The sequence below is a fragment of the Amblyomma maculatum genome, chromosome 3 (genome assembly GCF_055883805.1).
Source record: "Amblyomma maculatum isolate TAMU_Amacu chromosome 3, ASM5588380v1, whole genome shotgun sequence".
In the NCBI taxonomy this organism is placed as follows: Eukaryota; Metazoa; Arthropoda; class Arachnida; order Ixodida; family Ixodidae; genus Amblyomma; species Amblyomma maculatum.
The window spans coordinates 54,841,730-54,863,095 of record NC_139346.1 but is presented as its reverse complement, the minus strand read 5'-3'; the positions used below and the strand labels follow the sequence as shown (position 1 = coordinate 54,863,095).

At 44.0% G+C, this 21,366-nt stretch overlaps 1 protein-coding gene across 1 annotated transcript in view; it reads left to right on the top strand.

Annotated features, from left to right (window-relative positions):
* The window catches only part of LOC146194785 (fatty acid synthase-like), a 103,841-nt gene extending 87,438 nt beyond the window's left edge, over positions 1-16,403 (top strand). Inside the window, exons 21-24 of the mRNA XM_084596124.1 lie at positions 2,015-2,368; positions 2,688-2,931; positions 11,649-11,885; positions 16,128-16,403. Of these exons, the coding sequence (XP_084452250.1) occupies positions 2,015-2,368; positions 2,688-2,931; positions 11,649-11,885; positions 16,128-16,354 (1,062 nt within the window). The 3' untranslated portion in view covers positions 16,355-16,403. The remainder of the gene's footprint in view (positions 1-2,014; positions 2,369-2,687; positions 2,932-11,648; positions 11,886-16,127) is intronic.
* The last annotated feature ends 4,963 nt before the right edge of the window (positions 16,404-21,366 follow it).

Here is a 21,366-nt window from a genome sequence, read left to right as displayed (position 1 = left end):
CTTTCAGCTCTTTTGACACCGACTATGGCTTTGCACGAGTAATTTTTATATATTTTTTTCTTTTCTCTTTTGGGGAAAGGAAGATGCAGCATATCCTTTTCTTGGTGAGCACTTACACTTGGCTGCGATGCATAGATAATCAGTTCGAATCCCTATCGCAAATAAGCCTCTAACGTGAGTAAATGGAGGCTAAATGGAAAGCAAAATGGTATACCACTAGCTTGAACGCTCCACTAAGGACCGTTGGGTCACAAACTTCTACGATTTCTAAGTGCCTTTCAAACAGGCTATGACTGTGCACCTTTCTTTTGGTCTTTTGAAATTCCCAATTCCCCAGTGGCGTTTCATTCACTCTAGTTCCTATTTTTCTTGTTGCAAAGAAGCCTTACGCAATGTGCTGGACGCCATGTAAATCTGCACTGATTTTGCATAATAATTATGCTAATCCGGCTTAGCAGCTAAGCAAACTAATAAAGTATGTCTCGCGAAATATTCGGCAGACAAAACTTGTGCCCCTTAGAGTAATCGGCACCTATGTTCCGGCACCCAAACGTACAATATGCTTGTTAGTCGGAATAGTTACACATTCCTGACCTCGCTCGGCAGTTAGCCCTTACATGTATCCCTTAATAGCAGAAACAGCAGTGTTCGTTCCTCGTGACCGACTATCCCAAACGATCGCTGAAACGCTTTCTTTTCGGGCTCTCCCCTTTCTTGAGCTGGTTCTTTCCACGGATTTCGTAGAGATTGCTGGGCTCCGCAGCTATGAACCAGTCGGCAGCTTCCCGCAGCGTTGCAACTGAATTTGAAATTTGTTTTTCAGGTGGGGTTTCACCAGAGCGTTGGTAAGCGTTAGATGCACATCTATTTGCAGCGTCTCCAAGAAATTCGTGCCTTGAATGAGCTCTACAAGGAATGTCAAAAATCATGCCTTCATCCAAGTGTTTATGCAGCCACTTTTCGCAATTTGCACGCGCGTATGCAGTGCACTGAGGAAATGGTCGACAGATTCACGAGCCTCTTGAATTAGACGCAAAACTTCGAGCCGATAGTGGTAATTAGGGGAGCCTACCATGAAAAATTTTAGATTTACGGTTGACAGCGTTAGAATGAGGGGCGTATTTCGTTAGAGAAGGTTGACTTATTTTTGTAAACAAAAGGCACAGTATACAACATCATGATGGGCTCCTGAACCATACCGTAAGCGAATGGAAAGCCAAAGAGAAAAGAAAGAGAATCAAGGTGTCGTAGTGAAGTGCTACAGAATAATTTAATTTAGTTCTTCAGATGGTTGTTATCATGCGATGACATCGCAGCATCGTACAGTGTGGCGGGTTCGCAGTGGGATATGTGAGAATACATTATAATACAGCAGGCCCATATAGAATTTATGTAGCTTGCAGCAGATTAGATGCAGCGAACATTAATATCGTTTCTAACTGTGCATTTAGAGTAAATACAGGGCAATATAGGTACATTAACATTGTGTAATATATTGGTGAAGACTGAATTACTGAATACCTAGGCGCATTAATCGAAATTCTAGCGAATTCGCACAATGTTCTAAAACCGAATTAGGTTACATTACCTTTAAAAAATGTGGACTGCGTTTGAATAACCAATAATTATGTTGGCATAAATTGAAGTAGGTTAGATTATATTGATTATTATGTAATAGGGTGGATGAAGCGACATGCCAGTGGATTTGATTACGGGAATTGTGGACCTGTTCTGGTTTTCAATTTATTTTTGTGCAATCTGAGAATTGCGGTTGATTTCTCGGAGGCTTGAGAAGTAATCAAGGCAGCACTTATGTACTTTTTGAAACTTTATTCGAAGCGGCACATTGTAGTAATTAATTGTCATGTGATTTGTGCGCCACCTTTAAAATAATAAAAAGAAATGCTTTATTTGTATGGGAGGCGCACTGTCTTATCTACCCATGCTTTCGGGTGTGCGGCCACACCCCTCTTTTATGACAGACCACCGATTGAAATGTTATGTTTGAGTGCAGATACGACCCGAAGAGAGTGAGCGCATTGTAACATCGGCAAAGCCTCTCGTTGTTGAAGCGGTACGAAGGACATATTTCTACAAGCACAAGTCTTACGTCATCATCGGTGGTCTGGGAGGCTTCGGTCTCGAACTCGCTGACTGGATGGTGAGCCGTGGATGCCGTTACCTGCTACTTACCTCCAGGTCTGGAGTGCGCACCGGTTACCAGAAACTCTGCATACGACGCTGGCAACAAGCAGGAGTGAAGATAATTACGACTACGGTCGACGCCTCGACGCGTGATGGAGCAGAAGAAATTATTGCGAAGGCCGATGCCCTTGGTCCGGTCGGAGGAATCTTCAATCTTGGAGTGGTAAGGTCCACATATTCGTTTACTCCGCGCCTACTGGAAGCAATCTTGCACTAGTGAAGCACTCTTTCTACTGTCACATTATCACATTCGATTGAGCACATTTCGCGGAATCCGGCCTACGTCTTTGATATGCTATTGAGTTTGGTTGTATTTGCATGGACTGCTCCGGTAGTAATACATTATCGTATTTTGAAATAAAGTAATCGTCGAATATGTTTTTACTGCCATAAGAATGATAGTCGTGGCATTGACCTTTCATCTTGACCAAACTCATGTACTGGGCCTCTCTCAACTTTTTCACCACCGTCTTTGTTTTCAGATCCTGCGTGATGGACTCCTCGAAAACCAAACGGTCGAAGCATTGGAGACCACGCTTAGTGTCAAGATTAACGCCACCGAAAAATTGGACATTGTATCCCGGTCCTTGTGTCCGCAGCTTGACCACTTTGTTTGTTTCTCGTCGATGAGTGCATGTTTTGGCAATATAGGTCAGACAAGCTACGGTTACGGAAACTCCGCCATGGAACGCATCTGCGAATATCGGGCAGCAAATGGTCTACCCGGTGAGTACTGCCCATGAATAGTTTGTGAGTTTGCAAGAATGAATAAAATTAAAGCTATTACAAAGAAATAATATTGACCATTCGCAATCAGAAAGCAATTGTGCGTATTCGAAATGATGGATAATTTTTAGAAACTCAAACAAGCGGGATTGAGAAGCAGAAAAGACACATCGTAAGGTTGTGAACTTGGAGCTAATATTGATTGGAAGTCAGCACCAGTATTTACTCATAATGAAAATAGGCGGGATTGAGGAGGAGAAAAGACACACCGTAAAGTGGTGAACTTCAAACTAATATTGATCGGAAGTCGGCACCAGTATTTATACAGAACGAAAATTCCGCACATGCACAGCCAACGTTCACGAAAAACTATAAACCGCTTCAGAAAGCCCGTGAACATACCTTCGAACCACTATCCAAAGGGAGGAATGCTTATTTCTCAGGAGGTATTCAGAAATGGCTTGCTAACTCTCCGATTCTTTTTCTGGATTATTGCGAGCGCGAGCCGGCGAGGGCCAACGTCGCCGATACGAAAATGGAATCTCGCCTATTTTTCGCCGACCGCGCTAGCAACGCCGGCCATGCATCCCAGCATTCCTGACGCGTAGTGAAGATGGTGGCTTGCTATGCAGACAGCGACCGCGCGCCCGTTTCAGACACTGCTGCGGAAAAGCTGCTAGAAGGAATTCGAGCGCAGCCCTGCGCCTATGATACCAAACGAAATGTCAACAAGAAAGTTTAGAGAAAAAAAAATGCCTGGGATGCAATCCGTCAGCAGTGCGGCCGGGCACAGCTGTGAGCTCTTCCCTGCAGTGCGTATGCCATGCCAGTTTTAATGCAGTGCTCGTGGAGGTGTAATGATGGTGTTATTTCCCTTATCTTCAGTACATTCAGTGGAAGTATACCAGAAACTGCGGAAGCGGATTCGCATAGAGTTGTAATCGGTACACGCCGGAATCGAAGGCCGTCGATTTCGCCACACGGAACGTCAGCGGCTGAAAAGCCTGGGAATTTGCGAAATCGATGGAATTCTACAGGAACTGCGGTAGACGAAAACGTGTTCCTCATTACTATGTAATCTCTAACTCTTCTGTAATAGTGCAGATAATTAAGTGATGATTAGTTTTCAGTAAAACACGTACGTACACAATCATTATCCGTAGCCGTCGTCGAAGCGGGCTCAGGCCGTTGCTGGGCTGGACGTCTCCACGGTTCCCAGTAAATGCTTTATGGGTTTGACCATTCGCAACAATTTGAACATTTGCAGTAAACATAGCGCATCATTGTTTTGATCAGGAAAGTAGTTAGTGCCTCGATAGGCGGCCAGTTCTTCCCTGCAGGTGCCCTGTCGTCGGCTCGAAAATGCACACTGAAACTTACCAGCCTTCGAGGGCGTCTTGTGTGCATGCGCGCCGTGGCACCGTGCAGTGCCGTGCACGCTAGCCGCGCCAAACTGCAGTAGCGGCAGTTTTTTGACGCGCAAATCGTAGCCGACGTACCGTGGCCGACGTCGCCGGCTTTTTCTGTCGCGTCGATAATATTGTACTACTTTGAGGCCTTAAGAACGTTTCAGCTGCATCCTTTGTGCGCTCAGCGAAATGAACAAACATCACTGCACTATCGACAAACGACAGGTTGCATAGACATGAAATAATATTTAGCGAGCTCTGTAGCCCTCTTGCCGCAGTAATATTGTGCTCCAGCCAAATCTGAATGCATCACCGAATTTGGCCGATGTTAGCCATAGGACACAGAGGTTTGATACACTGTGCCATTTTTACATAGAACGCATTTATTTTGTAGCGAAAGCTATACTACGCTAGGTTTTCAAGCATTCGGCGTGGCATCGTGGCATCGAGAAGAAAAATAAGAAATAGAAACAGAACTAGGAAAATAAGTAGTAGTAGTATAAGAAGTTAAAGAAGAAGAAGAATGAGAAGAAAAGATGAAGAAGAAGAAGACAACTTGGTACTTTGTAGAGGCGAACGACAACAGCGAGATTCTAGAACAGAAGGCTCGGTCGAACGTTGTGACATGAACACATCAAATTCAGGTGTCCGCAGAAAATTTCGCTGCAACGCTTACATCATTCATTCTATCACTAGATTCAAGCCATACTTACACCCTGCGATATTTGATTAGGTATTTATCACGCCGTCTTCCTGTGACCCTGATGTTATTAAACAGCCGCCCCAACTTCTCGAAGTCTTGTTGGAGCAGAGGGGAAAGCCTGTAGTGCCTCCCTGGAACCACTGGCTTTTGCCGCGTGACAGAGTATGAACATACTGCATAACCGCCAGCTTTTGTTTTCTCCTGAACCCACTTGTAATTCCCATTAAACGTTGCGAGAACTTAAATAGACGAAATAGTTTACTCCTACCTGATACAAGGACTCAAAGTAGAAATATACTTTTAATACGGCTGTTAACCTAAACTTAGGGACCGGAGCCCATTCCATAATGACGAGGTTTTCTTCACAGCCATACTTATGTATTTCGTAGCAATTGCATTTTTCGAAAACAATAAATGTAATTGGCGTATGCGTATTTGTAACCCATCTGTGATTCTACCTTAGAAGTAAATGAGCATGCTTCAACTTGGACAGCGGTTCGGTAATATCTTCATGTCGGTTTTGAAGCGATTTTTATTTTATGAGGCAATATTTGGTTTAATTTAAGCATGCCCGCAATTTCAGTGTTGCATAGCTTGACATCCTTATTTTGGAAAACGAAACACACACACACACAAACACTCAGTTGTAAGTTCACCGCTGTTCTGCTAATCTTCTCCTACTATGTGCTGTCTGTTTCCACTGTTAACCTCATCATCATCATCCTCAGCCGGACTATACCCACAGCAGGCCGAAGGCCTCTACCATATTCCTCCTGTAAGGCCGCGATCACCTTTCATTAATGTTTCGGCGCGCGCGCACCGCCGAAATCGGAAATGGAAACTTCCACCAGCTTCGAGAAAGCGACGATACCGATTGCGCATTCTAGGCCAGCGCTGCGCCTCCTCGCCCTTGTCGACATGGGCTGTGTCACGCGTGCAATCTCCCGCACGGACTCGGCGCTCCTCCTCACTTCGCGCGGGAAAGCCGCGCGTGCTGACGATGTTCGAGTAAATTCAAGACCATTCTAGTGAGCCGAGGGGAGAGGCATTTCTTTGACAGCGCAAGGCCGTTTCCGCTCCGTAGAGAACAGGAATTGGTCCTCTACTCAAGAACAAATTGAATCGAGGGCAAGAGAGTACGAGAAGCTCTTGTGTCCGCTCATGGCTCGGACAACTACCACGCGGTCCCTCCTGTTCTCGGTGCTGATCTATGTCGCCGGCGTAACACCTCTGTCGGAACGGATGAAGCTCCGCCTGGAGCGAAACCTTTTCCGTTTCTTGTCGAGTGGAGCTCCGGATAAGATCAAATGACTTGTGGTCAAGCTACCTAAGGACAGGGGAGGCCATGGCGTCTTCGACCTGGGCATCGTAGCCTCAGCCTTGCACATCAGGTGGACCCAAGTGGCACTGAACATGGGCATGCCTCTAACTCGAAGCCGCACTTCGTTTTTTCTGAGTACTCGACTCCGCCTTTTCGCCCAGAGCACGTATTCACACTGCGTGCCACGGTCGGACTCTCCATCCTCTTTTTATGCTCAGGCAGCTACTAGCCTTGAGCGTCTCCATAAGGCGGAAGCAGACATTTCGATTCCCCTTAAGACATTGGTTAGACTTCTGGCTCCAATTCCACCTCCTCACCTCCACCAGTATGATCTTGTCAATGTTAGTCTAAGCTGGTGGTACATCAGAGCGGACGTTTTGGAAGCAAGCAGAGCGTCTTTTATGTACCGTTTGCCAACAGAGTCCTCCTCATTAAGGCTCCAGCATTTACACGGGTCGGCTTGCGAGTAACGTGTCCGATTTGTGGTGGTAGAGGGGACACTGTGCACATATTCTCGCAGTGTCTTCTTCCTGAAGCACTTCTCCATCTTGTAGCAAATCTCTTCCAGTTTTCATGTATACCGTACCAGACTGTGCAATACCGAATCCGTTGCCAGGCGTAGCCGTTAACCAGTTCGTCCACCTACTCGTGGAGTGTGCGTACCAAGTATGGCTCTCACGCTGCGCGGCCGCATACAACACCCGGATTCAGGGCCTCCATGAAGGAATTTCAAAGGCACGGAAAGAGGTCTCGTTCTACCTGCTGCGGGAACATCGCATTCTTGGCGAGCGGAGGTTCTCGAAGATTTGGTGCGGTCTGTCCGTGATTTTCTCGGTTAAGGGTGAAACACTCTCTGTGTCGCTGAGTCCATTGCAGGGAATGGTTGTCCTTCATTAAACACGTTGTGTAGTCGTGAAGGTCCGCCTCGTTGGCTCAATGCCACGATGGCGCTGCAGCTCGTCTTCGCGTAAGATGCTACTCCCTCTTGGCGGGGGGGGGGGGCATCATGCGGTGACCCCCTTGTCCCGGTAGGGCCCTCAACTCGAGCTAAAAACCCTCCCAGTCCCTACTTGGCCTTGGGGGGAAGCCTACCGGAGGTGTTGAATCGACGATGATGGGCTGATGAGTTATGTGTGACTCTGGAGCACGGAACTTCCGGGTGTCAATCCCCCTTCCCATCTGACAACAGCAGGCCCTGACTTGGCAGTCGTAAATAAGAGCAATGGACCCGTTTTGCAGTTTTCACTCAGCCTCTTTTATAAAGTTTTCTCGCCTCTCGGCCTCGTGTAAATAAGTTTTTTCTATCTTTTGTTTGTGTCGTATAAAGTTAATTTTAGTTTTGTTACTGCAAGTTCGTCGTCCTACGCCTCATTAAGTGTGTGTGTGATCTGCACGTCGCCTGTCGAATCGAGGAGCACCTTAGAGAGGTGCGAAAGATTTGAAGAACGTAAAGAACCTGACCTTGTACTCCTCCAATTAACCGCGTCCTTTGTTAGCTGCATCCACTTGACCCCTGCGAACTTCTTGACCTCATCCGCGCACCGAATTTTCTGCCGCCCCCTGCTACGCTTTCCTTCCCTGGGAATCCAGTTTGTTGCCCTAAGCGATCATCGTTATTCTTTCTTCGCGCTACATGTCTTGCTCATGCCCATGTCTTCTTCTTGAGTTACACTAGAATATCAGTGACTTGAGTTAATTCTCTGACCCACTGTGCACGTTTCCTATCTTTTAACGTTATCCCTACCATTTTTTTGCATAGCCCTCTCCGTTGTTTTCAACTTAAGTAGAACCCTCTTTGTTAGCCTCCACGTTTCAGCGATAGGTTAACGTTTCACTGTTAACTAATCGTGCATTTATATTCGCACGGCGCTCAATATAGGAGGCTTTACAAAGCCATGGTTTCTATAAAGCTTAAATATAAACGTTTCACACCGATAGTTTTATGAATTATCTGCGAATCACTTGGTGCCATCACTGATGCCTCTATTCGCAAAACTTGTTTTTATGCTCGGTATACTAGGTGTTTTCGATTCATGTGCCCAGGTTGCATACAATTTTACCGGCTCAAAATACTGGAATATTTCACTTAAATTTCAACCATATAGTAGGTGCCGATGACCCATGAATTTTTATAAACCATTACTACTGAAGCTTGCAACAGTGTCTTGGAACCGGCAAACCGGCAAACCTGCCTCCTGAGCCAATGTTTACTGAATCATCTCAAATAAAGAAAAGAAACAAGAAAAGGAAGGAAGGAAGGAAGGAAGGAAGGAAGGAAGGAAGGAAGGAAGGAAGGAAGGAAGGAAGGAAGGAAGGAAGGAAGGAAGGAAGGAAGGAAGGAAGGAAGGAAGGAAGAAAGGAAGGAAGGCGGGAAGGAAGGAAGGAGGGAAGGAGGGAAGGAATGCACCGTTGCGGTAGAAAAATTCGTTGAGACAAGCGAAGCCTCCAATTAAGCTCCTCCATCCAGTGAACTCCTAAGCCCTAACCCTTCCAGATCGAGAAGTTGATCGCATCTGAAATCGACAGATAGGATAGCCTATTCGTTACATTTCTTCGCCCGTCTCGACTAAACTTTCGTCAACAGGCTAGTGGAGATAATCTCCGATTCCATAAAACGCGGGCAGATTTCGATGTTACATCACATGTTCAAAAACATAGACCGTCAGGGGCCTTCTGGTCGGCACTAGAGCAGAAATAAATATATATATATATATATATATATACTATATTGTGGGCGAAAAGTATGGTTGACACAATATTCTACACTTGTGCTAAAGTAAAGGTGCTGAGCAGAGGGATGCAAGCCGTGCACAAGACTCCCCTAAAAAGAAAGGACCAAACAAGTTTTTCGGCCCTTTGCATTTCGATGACATTCCAAGAGAAAGAAAGCGTAGCAGAGGGCGGCAGAAAGTTAGGTGGGCGGATGAGGTTAAGAAGTTCGCGGGGATTAAGTGGATGCAGCTAGCACAGAACCGGGTTAAGTGGAGAAATATGGGAGAGGCCTTCGCCCCGCTGTAGGTATAGTCAGGCTGATGATGATGGTGAAGTTTTCCCGCCCTTTGCATTTCAATGACATTAGCACTGAAATTTGACTATACATAGGGCCATGTACGGGTATTATATTCCTATGGAAACCGAGGCAACAGTTGTCTTCCTTGTATGAAGAGGTGCATGTCATTCCTTGCAAAAAAGGTAGCATATCGTGAACGTTGTCGAACTTAAGGTAGATCATAATTTTCAAAGTACCTACAAAATTACCGAAGTAATGAATAATGAAATGCTTGCAGATGTCAAGTCGGCCGCCGCCCATGGCCTTCAGGCCACAGTGCACAAGTAGGCGAACATAGCTAAACAAAATTACCTAGCTTCGCGCCAAATCTACTCGTGTGCATATATTGCTCTATCTCTGAAACAGCATCTGCATGAACAATGTTTTCCTATACTACCGTAGGGTGCAAAGTCAGCACGCAGCACGAAGCACTGTGGCTCTTCCTCCAAGGTCATGCGATTGAAACACACTGCTGGGGGCTCATAATGACTGAGGCGATACCTTTGAACGATATGCCGCTACTTCATTACGCGGCGGCCGCAACTGTAGACCACAGATCTTGCGGCGCTACCTATTGACATTACGTGTCATCACTCGGTGGCGCGACAAGAAAAAACTGCGGAAGGCGCTGAGGCGTGCTGGGCAGTGCGGTACATCGGTTATAAACCGATGTTAGGTTCAAACCTCATTATTGTTGAAGTAACAAAGATTTCCTTCGGTCCTTTTCAAATAACGTTACTCCAAACTGGATGCCTGTCATATCTTCCTGGTTTAAAGAAAATGGTTTGCGTCATTGCTTATGAAACATCCCAGATTTTAAAAGCGATTACAGGCAATCCTTGCTATAAAATTGAACTCGTTGGCAATGTGCAAAAGGTGCTTCGTCAATGTATTTTTTTTTTTTCAAAGATCTGTTCGGTGATGTAAGCGCTATTTGAAGTTTCCGCAAAGAAAAGTTTGTTTAATGCAAAATTATGTTTGTTTATGAAAAAAATATTAAGATATAAGTACCTTATAGGAATATTTCACCTGTGGTTTTCATTTATTTGAGTTTATTAATTGAGCAATAAAGATTTTTGTGTATCTCCTTCAGTCGCTGTATAGACAAAATGTGCCGCTTTACACAACCTTTATATTACCCTCGCTAGAGTGCAAACCGAAACGATATTGTGAGCCTTCTGTGGACCTTCTTTCATTTGTACGTGCCATCATCATCTTCTTTCATTTGTACATACCATCATCATCGTCCCGCGGCGCCGGCTCTGGCGCGTGCCTGGGTTGGTGACCGGATTAAAACGCTGGACAAGGCTTCGCTGTCCTTGCCGCCACGACCTCGCCGTCTTAACCTAGCCTTCTTCCACAATATGTTCATGCTTTCACTAGTTGCTGTTGGTAATGTTAAAAGAAATTAAACATCCTGAACAAAGCAGTTTTGGAAACGAATGTCTCGAATCTTTGCAAAAAAAATTATCTTCTTTTGATATTCAGGCCTTTTACTGGACATCAAGAGTAAATTTTGCTTGACACGCATTAGCCTCCTAGATTTAAACCTAAGGAGTTTGCGTGTATATTGTGCCATCTAGGGAGTTGATTCCAGTACAGGCCCGAATATCAAGAGAAATCTGTGTTTTGCAAAGTTTGAGTCGAATTGCTTAATAAACTGCTTCGCTAAAGAAGTCTAAATTTTTGAACATCAGCACCAAGCTCGGAAAACGCAAAACATTTCTTTCCGCTTACACCTTAAAGAGGTTAACGTGAAAACGTTCCTCAAGCGCCACACTTTTTGCATTTCTAGGCAGCCACAAAAATGCACCATATTTTAGGTTTTCCATTTATGAACTCAAACTAAATAAGAACAGAAGTGAAATATTTCAAAACAACTTTGTCGTTGCATCATGTTTCTCGAATGATTCAGATAATTTTTACAGTAACACTTGCGTCTTTGATGAAAATTGAAATAAGCGCTAACGTCAGCAAAATACTCGAGAATACCTCTACAATAGGGCTATCGCACAAAAACTAACACGCCCATTTCTTTAATTATTTTTTATTTATTTTATAGAATTAGCGCTGGCCGTTTTTGGGCACAGCAACGTCTCACATGAAATCCCATATACTGCAAAACGGATTAAAGAAATTCAAATGTGGCTGAAGGGATGCGGTTAATAATGCGACCCTAAAGTATTATCTTAGAAATGTTCTCGTATTCTTAAGTAAAATATTTCTTCGTTGCAGCCTTGGCTATTCAATGGGGCCCCGTTGCGGATGTCGGCGTGTTCCGCGAGATAGTAGGCGATGATGTTGTCGTCAGTGGGACCACACCTCAGCGAATCTCCGCCTGCTTGTCTGTGATGGACCATTTATTTTGCCAGGGCCGAACTGTCGTGAACAGCTTTGTCAAAGCTGATTTGACTACCACAGATGATTCCAGCAGGAAGCCGGGTCTCCTAGATTCTATCCAACGCATTTTCGGTGAGCGAGCACGCTTATTATCATTTCATTGTTTCAGGTGCCTCATGGAGTCAGCGATTCGCTGTACTGATGTGAAGTGTAATTGTCGCAGATATAGTTACTAGATGCGGTCAGGCGAGTCAGGTGTGGCAACGAATATCTAGCAAACTAAATGTAAATGGCTTAATCACTGTTTCTCGGAGTTTTGTGCAACACGAAGGCAATCTTAAACATGAAGTACTCGTAGCAGGCCGAAGCAAATAAACAGGTTTGATATATTATCCGATACGTATACGAATTTTGACGGAACAGGCCTAACCGTTCGAACTCAGTCTCTCTCAGAAGAGCACGCGCAAATAAAAAGCTCCAAGAATTGAAGATAGATGCAGCTGACGAAACAAAATCAGCCAATCATTTAGCCTCACCAACCCGCCTACCACTCTTAGTAGTCTGGGATTATACCCACTGAAGCAAAACGGGAGAATGTACGGTCCACCATGGGTATTCTTTAACTTTTGGACATAATGTTATACAGACATTTAGCTAGACGGAGACACATTTCGGTTAATGGCAAACAGGGGCGCCTCCAGCCCATGCGTATCTTGATAGAGTAGGCCAGGTCTGGCCAGGAGCCATTTTTACTACAAGTCGTCATTTTGTTCAAGTTGTGACGTAAGCGTGACGCGTGCAGTACGACGGTACCATGTTACGTAAGCACACAATCGTGATAAGCATTATGAAAATAAAGAGAGACAAAACGTAGAAAAAGGCGCTCTCGTCTGCTACTATCTTGGCACCAAGTATAAAAAACTACGATGCTCCAGGAATTTAACTGCTTTGGTGCATTCCCCAATGCGGACGCCTCGAGATGTAGTGAGAGAGAGTGAACTATGTTGCGGTCTCAGTGTGTCATGTCCTACTTGCGGTCTGACATTCGGTAGCAGCTACACACGGAGAGGCTCAGCGAGTTTACGATACCCGAGGAGCGTTACAGCTAAAGAGAAAGAATGGCAACGGAATATTTGTAGTGGCTTCACACAAAACGTAAGCGGAAAGTGTCATTGCTTATCATTAGCACGTATTATCTCTCACATTCACTTATTAGCTGAATTTCAATGCAAGAACTGAATCGTTCAACGCCCTCGTCGTAAACAAAATGAATCCACAGATTTCCGAAATAGCTCCAGCACTCACGAAGAGGCGCGATGCGCAACTGGCATGGTCCATGTCCGAGAACAACGTTCGCAGTCTCAAAGTATCAGTTACTGTTAGGTACTGGCTGTGCCGCTTACCTTTTTCGAACAGCCGCGTTATGACCAGCTACCGTGAGGTCAGCAAGTCTGCTTAAGTTTCTAACATCTTGTGTCGGCTTGAGTTATGTAAAGCGCGGAACGCAGAGAGAGAGAGAGAGAGGAGGAAGGGATGGATGGTTGGAGAGGGAGTCTGTGTGTGTGTCTTCCACACACATATAACCGACAAAGTGAAAGGCACACGCTAGGCCTTACACCTAGTCGGTTAAATTTTCATGCGCTGGTATACGAAAGGCTTCAGCGAAAGGTGAAAGATATCTGAGTAAGAGAGATAGAGAAACACTAGAACGGAATAGCAGAAAGGTTCCCTAGGCGATGCTCTGGCTACCTTACACGTGCAGAGGGAGATAATTGGATAATAAGGGGGAACAAGCGGAAGATGACTGAGGAAATCATGGTGCTAGGGCGGCACCGGGCGCGTGAATTCCATACTGTGGATAAGGTCAAATGCAAATCAATAAATTGGGGTTATTTTCTGGCTGTATAAAACGCAATCAACACAAAATGTCAATTAACGACTTCATATGATTAGAGCATATCGTCATGACGTGGTTTGGAGTAGTTACCTTGTTCTATAAATTAAGCAAATGGTGAGCGTGCATGCATATATAAACAAACCTTTACGTGAAACACATCACAAGTGGTAAGCAGAAATGTGCCATCAGCATGGCACATATATTCTTTTAATAGCATAGAAGCTGACAATATATGCTTGCTTCATCCCGCCCCCATTGTGAAAAGGATCTTCAACTCAATAACATTGCAGTTAGTGACGAGTGCTAGGTAGGGATCCCTCGTTGCCTATCGCGCCAATTTCCTGCACAGCCACCGCACCAGATGACCCCTCACATTGTACTCATGCGCTGTCCAGACAGATAATTAGAAATCATCGCGGGGCTCTCTGAACTACGACTCGCCCAAATCAACCGCTTGAGTTGGTAGGCCGCCGTTGCTGCGCTTGGTAACAACGGCGCGGATCGATGGTTCTCAATGAGGGCAAAGTGTTTGCAACGGGAAGGCAGCTAGGACCCTCGTGCTGCTGTAAATATGCGTATTTTTTATTAATCCACTAATCGGCTGTGCAGCTGAAAAGTATCCTTATGGCACCGTTTCAGTGCTTTCTGCAATCACAACAAGTGTGCAGCTTACTTCACCCCCCATCAAACTGTCTACCGAACTGCGGTCAGCTAACAGTGACCTATACTCCATGACCAATTCGCCATGTTTATTTACGCGGCAGCCTAAAGGGGTCCGAAATCTGGCGACTAACTTTGGTCATTTAAAGCAATAGCAGCACATCCTTTATGTAATGGCACATCATTTTGATAATATCATATATTGCTTATGCGTGACTTATTTCCAACCACACAACGTTAGCCAATCACATTTCAGGAGGCGGCTCTTGACACTGGGCAGTTGATTTCACCCCATTCATAATACAAGCGTAAGTGCTTTGCTCTCTACGATCAATGCCTTCGTTTTCCCTCTACAAGTACTTATATAACCATTCAGGCATCATTATTAGCGCTACTGAAGATTCGTTTTCACGCTGATGTCATTTTCACGTCACTGCAAAAAGTCATTTGGACAGCCTGCAATTTCGGGCAACAAATTTGAAACACGTGACGTTTTTGGCAGCCTATCAGAGAAACATGGGGCCGAATGGCGGCCATGTGTGTCGAAAATAGAGCTCCAGGTCTGACCGCGACGTGGGATAGCTACTTCGAGTGATCTGGTATTCGTGAACGTCCGCTGGGTTAAAAGGCCACACTACGCACATTTAGCACAGTGGCGACGTAATAGCGTAGATGCATACATGATTGGTGAACGTCTACAGTGCACGCCTATTTGCATGAGGGGCTCAAGATTCTGCTGGTTGTCGCGATGCAGTAAAAAAATCTGGAAGTGTACACTTAAGTCCCCCACACGTACAGAGACGCGAAAACATTGAGAGCTCCTAGTTTCGTAGGAGCTCCTTCTGCGTTTCATTGCTTTTTCGGGGTGCAAAAATTTAATTTTGATACTTACATTACTCCTTTATCAGTCATTCTTTCTTTTTTATTTTTGTTATTTATATTATTTTTTACTTCAGTTACTTTCTTGTTTATAACCTGCCCCGATACACATGTAATTAAACACGGCTGGAAGTGGCAGGTGATAAATATGTTGACTATAGAAGCCGCCTCTGTGCTGACAATGGATATGCAGTAGAGCGGTGCTTTGTAGCGGGCACCGATACAAAGCGGTGAAGTAAATTAAGCATTTATCATAACTCTTCAGCTGTTTCACAGGCGTATCTGCTAATATTAATACCAATTTTCAACCCTACCTGCATACACAAGTTTTTTTGCTAGTGTGTTCCTATAGATTACATTCATATGCCATCTGATGCCATTGATTGCCGACTGCAGAGAAGGAAGCTGGAAAAACGCTGCAGTGTCTTGCGCTAGCCGGATACTCGAATGATTCCGGAATGCCGTATTTTTCAGGGATCTACTGCCGCCCAACATCGCAATATTCAAAGCTAGAGTATTACTAATGAGTGTCTCCATTCGCAGGAGCCATCTAGTTTAAGTAGCTACATTACCTACTATATAGCTTTCGCTGTTAATATGTCTTTTTTGTTTTAACTTCGGCAACTGTGCTGCTGCTTTTTCGAAATAATTTATGCTTATTTTCATTAATATTTGCAAACCAAGTTCATCTATAGCAAGCACTTGCCGGTCATGTCCATCGTCAGGAAGGGATCCTCCACAATTATCCCTGTTATTCACAAGTAATCCTTACAAATGAATATTCTAAACAAAATAAAAATATATACATGGTGAAAAAAGTGTTGTTTTTTAGTAAATACTTAAGTCTTCTATATTTAAGCGCACCCTAATTTTGAAATTTTTAACTTCAGTGTTAATTTCGGAGCGTTGACAGGTGGACTGCCTTATTATGTCTGCAGGTGTGAAAGATCCGTCGAGCCTCAACCCCAATGTGAACCTTCGAGAACTGGGAATGGACTCACTCATGGCTGTCGAGGTGAAGCAGACAATTGAGCGCGAATGCGATTTCACGCTCACCATGCCAGAAATCGCTAGGCTCACTTTCAACGATCTAATTAAGATGAGTGAAAGAAGAGGCGCCGGTAAATTGGAGTCTGGAAACAGCACAAAAAGGAAAGATCTCTAAGGTGGGTAGCCTAACTTTAGTTAGATGCCACCAAAGAGCATATGGTAAGCTATAGTGTCCGTATAGTTTTCAGAGCAGCAGGGACAAGAAACAGGGTCAGAGATATTCTTTCTTGCTGTCAGTATTTTGGCTGAATATTTCTATTTCTAAGTTGCTGCATTGCTAATCACTTGGAAAAATTTAATTATTGGACATTGCTCTATAATCTTCAAGCGTGATACGACTAATCCAGTGGTTCATAGCCAATGGTAGTAGGCAACTTTAAAAACATTTGGTTTGGTTTTGTGGGGTTTACCGTCCCGAAGCGTCCCGAAGCGTCCCGGGCTATGAGAGACGCTGTACTGGAGGACTCCGGTAATTTTGACCCCCTGAAGTTCTTTAACATGCACTGACATCGCACCGCATCGAAAAGCGGCTGCCGATTCCGGTATTCGATCCCGCATCCTAGGGAACAGCAGGCGAGCGCCGTAGCCACTACGCCACCCAGGCGTAGTAAGAAAATAGCGTTTAATCACTATGGGCTGCTGCATTACTGGCGTTTGTCTTACTCTTCCGAACAGTAAACGAATTAAGGTTTTGATATTTGTTATAAAAACAAGCCGGACGTGCCGACATTTTCATGTTTTTAACTTTGTTTGGTGGCTAGGTTATTATTTCAAAAACCAGCATTGTTTTACCAGCGGACTACGTTTCGTCAAGAAAAAAAAATGTTAGGTCGCGGTTACTGCGGTATTTATTTCTCTGCGATTCTAGCAAAAGTCTCATTGGATTATGCCCGGAAATCATAGGAAAGCTATTTCGGGAGAGGAAAGGTAAAAGAAAGGGACACGTGAGCATGCGTGTGAAAAGGGCTTTTTTGTGCCGTCGTCGCTGAGGCGGTAAGAGGAAACTGTTTTCATTGAACAGGTCCCCAATTTCGCTAGCCTTCTGAAGCGCCCGTAGGATACAATTCATAAACATGCGCTAAATCTGCTGAACACCGGAAATGGCGAAATACAATATAAAGGACTGTTTTTCTTACTGTAATATCATTCTCAGCTCTATCATTATCATCATCATTATCGTCGCTAGCGTTAAAATCATTATTACCTAAACACACCGTCATTATGATCTCTACTACCATCATTATTATCACTAAACTCAGCGTCGTTATTGTCGCTTTACTAGCATCATTATCATTGGCACTATCAGCATCATCATTTCCTGGCTACTAACATCCTCAAGCTATGATTGCTAAGGTAGGCCTCGGCCAAGTTGACCCAACTGAATAATCAAATGCGATAGGTCATGTGTACTCCGGCGGTCGGACTCAAACTTTGTCCAGTTCATGCGCACAATTTACTGCGTCTCCCAAAGATTGACCCTTGTCAAATTGCGTCAGATTCTACTGGACCACTCCTAGTTCTATGATCGCAACCAATTTTGTATTCACACACTCCACAGGCAACCAGTAGAGACGCCACAATTCTGGAAATATTTGAACACAACCTTATAATATTAAAAAGAACATTGTTATTTTCTTAGCAAAGCATTGCTTCCCACTAATGATAATACCCGGGTTGTGGAGGTAGCAAGGCAGCCTGTAAGCTTCCGGCATCCGGAAGTTGTTCAAGACATTTCGTCGTATGGCGAAGTTCGGTTAGCTCGCAGATGTCAACTGTGAAAACAGGATTGTAGCGGGAAATTGTAAAGCTCAGCTGGCGCCACTTTACAGCGCACGAAAGGCACTTAAATATTATGTATTCTCATTAAATAACGCTGATATGGAACAAACGCCGTGTTGACTTAATTGTGCCTTGGAATCATGATAGCTAGCATGGTCTAAGCAACACCTCAGACACCTCTGTGCAGTTCGAGACAATCCTGCCGCTGTTTTTACTACTGCATGTTTAGCAGCAGAGAACTGAAAGCTACTTAGGCTTGTAAGTACATATTTTCCCAGAAGTTGAATGAAAAGACGTTATTTAGAGAGCATGACCTCTGTTCTCTTCCAAATATTTATTTTATTGGGTCGTTCTTTGTGCATTTAAATAGTATTCCACAGCTGGTAATGGGGATTTGCGCAAATTAAAAATGAAAAAAAGCTACTTAGATACTGACCTGCATCAAAATTATTATCTTAGTTATTGGCAGCATCTGCCACCCTGCCATTATTATAGTATATATTAAGTTATTCTTCAGTTAATTTGTTTTATTTTCTTCAGTCTTTCCCTAGAAGACCTGAGATGGGAATCCTGGACGGTGACTCAAATATCCACCATGGTTCAACAATGCTTGTGGTGCCCAACCATCAGTATTCACCTAAATTTGAAGCTCTGTACCACTGGGCACGTTTCTTCATTCTTGTTCTGTGTGCTTGCTTAATAAAATATGTCACTTGTGTTGGGTATAGCTTCCATGTCTCTTAATTAGGAGGTGATTGACAAGGACACGTGACTTTTTAAATATTGTTCGAATGCTTCAGTGCAATCTTGTATTGGTTACTCTGAATAACCTAAAGAAGGGCAAACGGTTAGTGATACCTAGTATAATAATGTGAAAGGATAATTAAAAATCAGGTTCTCTTCGATGCTTAAGCTGGTTAAGCCAGTGGCAGCACGCCAAAGCACTGCTTGAATTATCCATGCCAAGATTCATGGCTTCTATGCTCGCAGTTGGATGGGCAAATCATTTGTCAGGCTAGGCTATGGCGTTTTCCTTTAGCGCAACAATGTGAACCCGTTTTCGCCTAAAAGGTTTTGCACCCGGAGCAAGCGGAGCGCAAAGTTGGGGAAGCAAGCGGAATAGCCAGCTCTGCAAATATACCACCAGCACTTGACGCAACGCGCACGAAACATTTTACAGGGAAGCAGTATATGTGCAATTCCCACAAAGGCTCGCGGAAGCGATGACCTCTGGGACACATGTATCAATGACTAGCCAGTGGCAGTTGGAAATTGATATGGCAGAGCAGTTAGTGCTTGCTTCTTCGTGTGACTCATCAGACCGCTTGCCATTGCCCAAGTTTAAAGGAGCTGTCAAATTTGGCAGAACATTTGTGATGGAAATCTGGCCCCTTGGACTCTTGAGTCTCAAGATAGCTAGCGTTCTAAACTAGGGTCCATGGCACCAAAATGTCAAGGCAGGTTGTAGTTGGCCCGCAATTATGGCAAAGCACTCACTGGTCACAGGTAAATATTACGTCACACCACTACATGCCACTGCCAGACGTGGAGGTACCGTCAGCCATGGCGGCACAGTTAATATTCGGATCGAGCCGACGGAATTCTTTGGATGCAGAGGTTGACATGCTACGCCAACGAGGTGGAGGCAGGTGAACACGGTTTGAACAAAGCGGAGCTTTAATTATTTACCTCGCCTGCCAGCTTGATCAGTATGCATCATTCTGCTCTTCACGAGCGTGCCTGCTTCTGGGAGGGGGTAGTGGCAGGTAAATGACCATGCACTGATTGTTGCGCCGTAATATGAGTTGTTACAATGCAAAGCAACATACTGAAAGGTTTAGGCTTACGACAAATATCGTGCAAAGGCATGTCTCACCACCATAGCCAAGACTTATGAGGTCATTATGTAGCGTAGCATGAAGCATTGACACAACATGATTCTAATGTTGATGGCATGAAATTTAAAAACGCGAACGATCGCCAACCATTCAGACGTACTACAATCTATTTTGCTTTACGTTTTCCGCACTTCTGAATCGCTTGGACGCGCACTTTCGTTGATGCCATTCGCGTAGGTGCCGCCAACTGCTTCATAATGTTTCGACATCGTAATTGTGATGGAAGTTATAAGTTCGTCGCCGTTTTAAAAAAAAAAAAAAACACTTCGACCTGCAAGCCGTAGTCCAACCGCCAGTTTTCATTGCTGGCTGTCACAAATCTGTACACTTTCAATAGGCCCCATTTGAGAAGAGTGTTTTAGTCCTCACTCTTACTTCCCACCTGGTTAGGTAACCCAGTACCCTATTAAGTGCCAAGAGCACACGTCGCCTAAGAATCAGTGAAATGCTTACAACAACAAACTACTACCCACTCACCATTCCCAATACCAGAGATTTGGGCAAAAGTAAAATTTCATTCGCGAATAAGATTTCTGTCTCCTTCGTGCTAGCGGCCATGAGGTTTTCTGCTTTTCTGACAAGGTTTTATCATTTTTGTATAATTATATAGCTCCTGCAACTGCCTTATACGGATGTTCACAATTTGCTCAGGTATCCCAGCCTCTTCAACAGTGCTAATTTTTTCCCACGTCTGTACCTCTCATTACATTTTAGGGTAAACTGTGCTCTTTATTTGCATGAATTATTAAGCGATTTATTTGTATTTTGTTAGAATTTGACAGTATTTTGCAGACAGCTAGCCTATTTCAGACCTTACCCGCAACTATGTTTTAAAGACCAACATCATGCGATGGTAAGGAACAATCGATTTTGCTAAGGTACAGATTGTACAGCTGGACGTGCGGATATGACTAAATAATCGAACGTAAATATAAACAGACGCCCCAAGGATAGTTAGGAAACAGTAAAATTAAAAAAAGTGTGTAAAGAAAAAAACTATCGCTTTTACTATTTCTAGCTAATTACGACGCCTTAAATAATAATATACATGTATCATCGCAAGGTATTACCCTTCAAAATAAATAAAGTATGACAGTTTTGATCGATAATTGTGATCATTTGATCAAATTATGATGTTTTTAGTTTATATTTGATTATTATGTTCAGAAACTGGATGTCCCCATGGCCCTTGAAGAAGTCTGGCAGATCCCTTTTAGGGAATACAAATGCGTGTAGGTGATATATTTTAATTGGTATGATGCCTCCCGTAACCTAATCAGCGATCACACTTCGTAGCCAATGTTGAATTTATGATAGAAAAAAAATTGCATGAGAGGAGAAATAGTATAAACTATTGAGCGTTTCTGTGCGAATACCACGCGGTGATAAATGCATTCTCTAATGTGTAACAGGTGATTCGAAAAAAAAAAAGCACCGCACACTTTGTGCT